The 3,639-nt window shown below is 30.5% G+C and overlaps 1 protein-coding gene across 1 annotated transcript; it reads left to right on the forward strand.

The window, feature by feature from the left end:
• On the forward strand, positions 1,076-3,112 carry LOC107620074 (NHP2-like protein 1). The gene is given in 5 exon segments (XM_021113451.1): positions 1,076-1,150; positions 1,259-1,368; positions 1,370-1,463; positions 2,595-2,726; positions 2,825-3,112. Coding segments are annotated over 5 exon segments (366 nt in total). The 5' UTR covers positions 1,076-1,147; the 3' UTR covers positions 2,852-3,112.

A 3,639-nucleotide genomic window follows, 5' to 3' on the forward strand; every position in this document is an offset into this window, starting at 1 on the left:
ATCTTACTCTCAAATTTATATTTTAGTATTAAAAAATTTAAGTGTGCAAATCACACTCTACAATTTGCTTTAATGTAAAAAAAAATATTTTAACACAAATTGAATCTTTCAATTTGTAAACTTAGAAATTTGATCCTCAATTTTTCTACAAATTTTATTATTCGTTAAATCTAAAGGTCTGATTTATTATTTAAAATTAAAAAAAATAAAATTCATATAAAAAAACATATCAATTAACTATTACCATGAATTATACCTGATCTTTTTTCACATCTAAAAAAATTAGCTGAACATAAATTGTCGCAATATAAATGCTTATTTTGTTTGATGTTGAAGAGGTGTATGCTTTTGGTATATTAGGGAGGGGAAGTCTTTTTTTTTGGGGAGTTTTTTTTTGATAAAGAATGAACAAAAACTTATCTATTATCGTTTTCTTTCAAAATAAGAGTAAGATGATCTGATATCTTCTTGTGGTAATCTTTCTTAAGGAATATGTTTTACTGTATATAATCCAATTTTTACTAAGAGGAGTTATCAAAATATGCTCAAATGCATAAAAAAATATATTTTCGGTTGAAAAATGATATTTTAAACTAAGAAAATGACAATTTTTTTTATACTATAATTCTTTTTTCATGGACTAATTATATGATAAAAATAACGATGATGATGATGATACTATCTCTATTCACAAATAATAATTATTTTTAAAATTGTAGTTTTTCACAAATAATTGTTTATTTAGAATATCTAGCCAATATTAAGTGAATTTTTTTCATAATTACATTCCTTTTTTTTGGGTTTTTTATTTTTCTTTTTTAATGATATTTAATAAGAGAAAATCAGGCCTAAAAGATCACAAATTTGTTTTTGGAAATTAAAGAGAAAACGTTAAAACTTAGAAGGCCTAGCATATTTTTGAGCATTAGGCCCAGTTGAGTAGAACAAATTACTATAACCCTAGTGACCCACAAAAAGCATAACCCAATACAAAAAAAAAAAAATAAAAAACATTAGTGGGTGTGTATATAAAAGGACAATTATACATATTTAACGACTCAACATCTCTCATAAACCCTGCAGCCCCTTTTTGTGTCTTCGAAAAACCCTAGCCCCCCTTTCTCCCCCTCTCTTCCTTCAATCGAAAATGGTACGCTCTCTCCTTTTCATTCCACTTCCTAATCGAATTCTGTTCAAATCTTGATTCAACGATGAATTTCTCTTCCTTTATTAATTTTGTTTTGATTTGAGTTTGCAGACAGGAGAAGCTGTGAACCCAAAAGCTTACCCTTTGGCAGATGCTCAACTCACCATAACCATACTCGATCTTGTTCAGCAAGCTGCCAACTACAAACAGCTCAAAAAGGGTGCTGAACAGGGGTATTTCGGAGTTTGTTGTTATGGCGGCTGATACTGAGCCGCTTGAGATTCTCCTCCACCTTCCTCTTCTTGCTGAGGATAAGGTATATCTCTCTCGCTCGCTCTCATAACATTTATTTATAGCGAAGGAATCGCATTGACAGAGTGTGTATGCGGACATTGGTAGTTATTATTAGTCACGATTCAGTGTGGGTGTGGAAATGTTAGTTCAGAGAGAGGGAAGGTTCAAGAACAGAGGAAAGTTTACAGAGGAAAGGCCTAGGTCAAAAGCAAGTTACTTCTGACTAAGCAGGAAAATGAGACTTACAAGAGCAAAAACTCAAAATTCTAATTACTCTATCTACTATATATACTTCCTTAGCTAAATCTGCTAACTAACCGTTCACCACTGTTAACAGCTGTATAACAAACTTTTCCAAACTGCAAAGTGTGTAACTAACTTGCTAATTAATCTGACTCCTCATGTGATAGTGGGAGCTATAAAAATCACTGGGATTAACTGAAATTGCGCCTGGATCGCGATTAGTATGCAAAGTAACGATTAAGGAACAAGCTGGGTTATTTTATTGTTAGTGACCAATATGTCACGCTTCTGCATATTGATCATTTGGAAAATTGAATTATATAATGTATCTTTAGTTTAATACTTTAGTTACTTTTCGGTCATTTTTATTTCAGGATTTTATTATGTTGCATGTATTATATCCTTATTTAGAGGTTTATTTTTTATGGGTTTAGCTAACATGTGCTCTAAGGGCACATGATAAGCTTACCATTAGTGAAAAGTTTTAAATGTTCTCATTTAAATGAACCGAAAACAAATGCATTGAAAACTTAAATTTTTTTCTTAACTTGTAAACCCTAATTTCATCTATTATTATCGTTTATGTATCTTATGTTCTGTTGTAGTACCTTTCTTTTATATGAGATTCTTTCTTTGCAATTATGTGCCATGATGTGTAATAAATCGATTAAGTGTCATGGTTGAATTTGTCTCCATAGTGTAGATGTTGATTCAGGTTGCGGGCTGTTGTCAAATTGTTTAATAGTTGGGGCAAGCAAGATATAAATTGTGTGTGGAAATGATAGTACAAGGCTTTTAATTTTGATTCATGATTATTCATGATGCTTATTTTAACTCTCTTACTCTGTTTTTTTGTGCATCGTCATTATAGGTCATTGATCATTTATATGTGTACTTGATTTTCTTTTAGAACGTTCCCTATGTCTTTGTCCCATCAAAACAAGCACTTGGGCGAGCTTGTGGTGTCACCCGGCCAGTGATTGCATGTTCTGTGACAACAAATGAAGGAAGTCAGTTGAAATCACAGATACAGCAACTAAAGGTTACTTTCATGATATTTCTATTGCTGTTCCTTGGGTTTTTGTGGTCATATGTTTCTTTAATTAAGCATATATTCTAAGTATTTTGTTTCTATTGCAGGATGCTATTGAGAAGCTGTTGATCTAAAATATCCATGATATCGGTATGATGGGCTTCTGGAGCAGTGCTGAATGAGCCCTCAGAGGCTTTGACTGGATGAGATGTTGTTGTTCACATTAGGCATAGATGATGCTTATATTTTAACCTACTTTAATTTTTCTATCTACTTTGAAAGATTATTTGAGTGGTATTTTTGTTGAAGTTAGTACGAGTGAGTGATGTTTTAAACTTGTTATTATATTTTGTTCAATGCAGTTCTCTGGTAGTATGGCGGTGATCATTGGTGAATTTTAAGAGTTACTGAATTTCTTTTGATAAGTCAGAACATTTTCTACAGACAAATGAAATTTAAAATCAATCTATCACGATGCAGTGCTAAAGAAAAAAACATCGCCAAAATTACAGACATCTTTTGTATTAAGTTAATAACCCATTTTCTATCATTTAACTACTCAATACATTAAGCCCGTAGAATTGATTTTGTCGTCATCAACTCTCAATTTATATAACCTTTAATTAAACTTGTGCAAAACTGCGTATTTATATTAAATAGATATGGTTAATAGTTAAATTTGTTTTTAAAATTATTTATTCTTCAAATTAGTCCCTAAAGTAGAAGTTTAAATTGGTCATATTAATTTGTAAAAGATAAAACATAAATTAAATTGATCCTTCTTTTAGTTAGATAATGATGTGTTATATGATATGATGATGTTATAACTTGTGACATGTCGAGAGATTAGAGTCAAATTAGTATTTAAAAATATACGTGTAAGTTATTTTTATTTTTAAAATTTTACAAGTTGATTAAATTA

This window comes from Arachis ipaensis, chromosome B10 (assembly GCF_000816755.2).
Source record: "Arachis ipaensis cultivar K30076 chromosome B10, Araip1.1, whole genome shotgun sequence".
Classification (NCBI taxonomy): domain Eukaryota; kingdom Viridiplantae; phylum Streptophyta; class Magnoliopsida; order Fabales; family Fabaceae; genus Arachis; species Arachis ipaensis.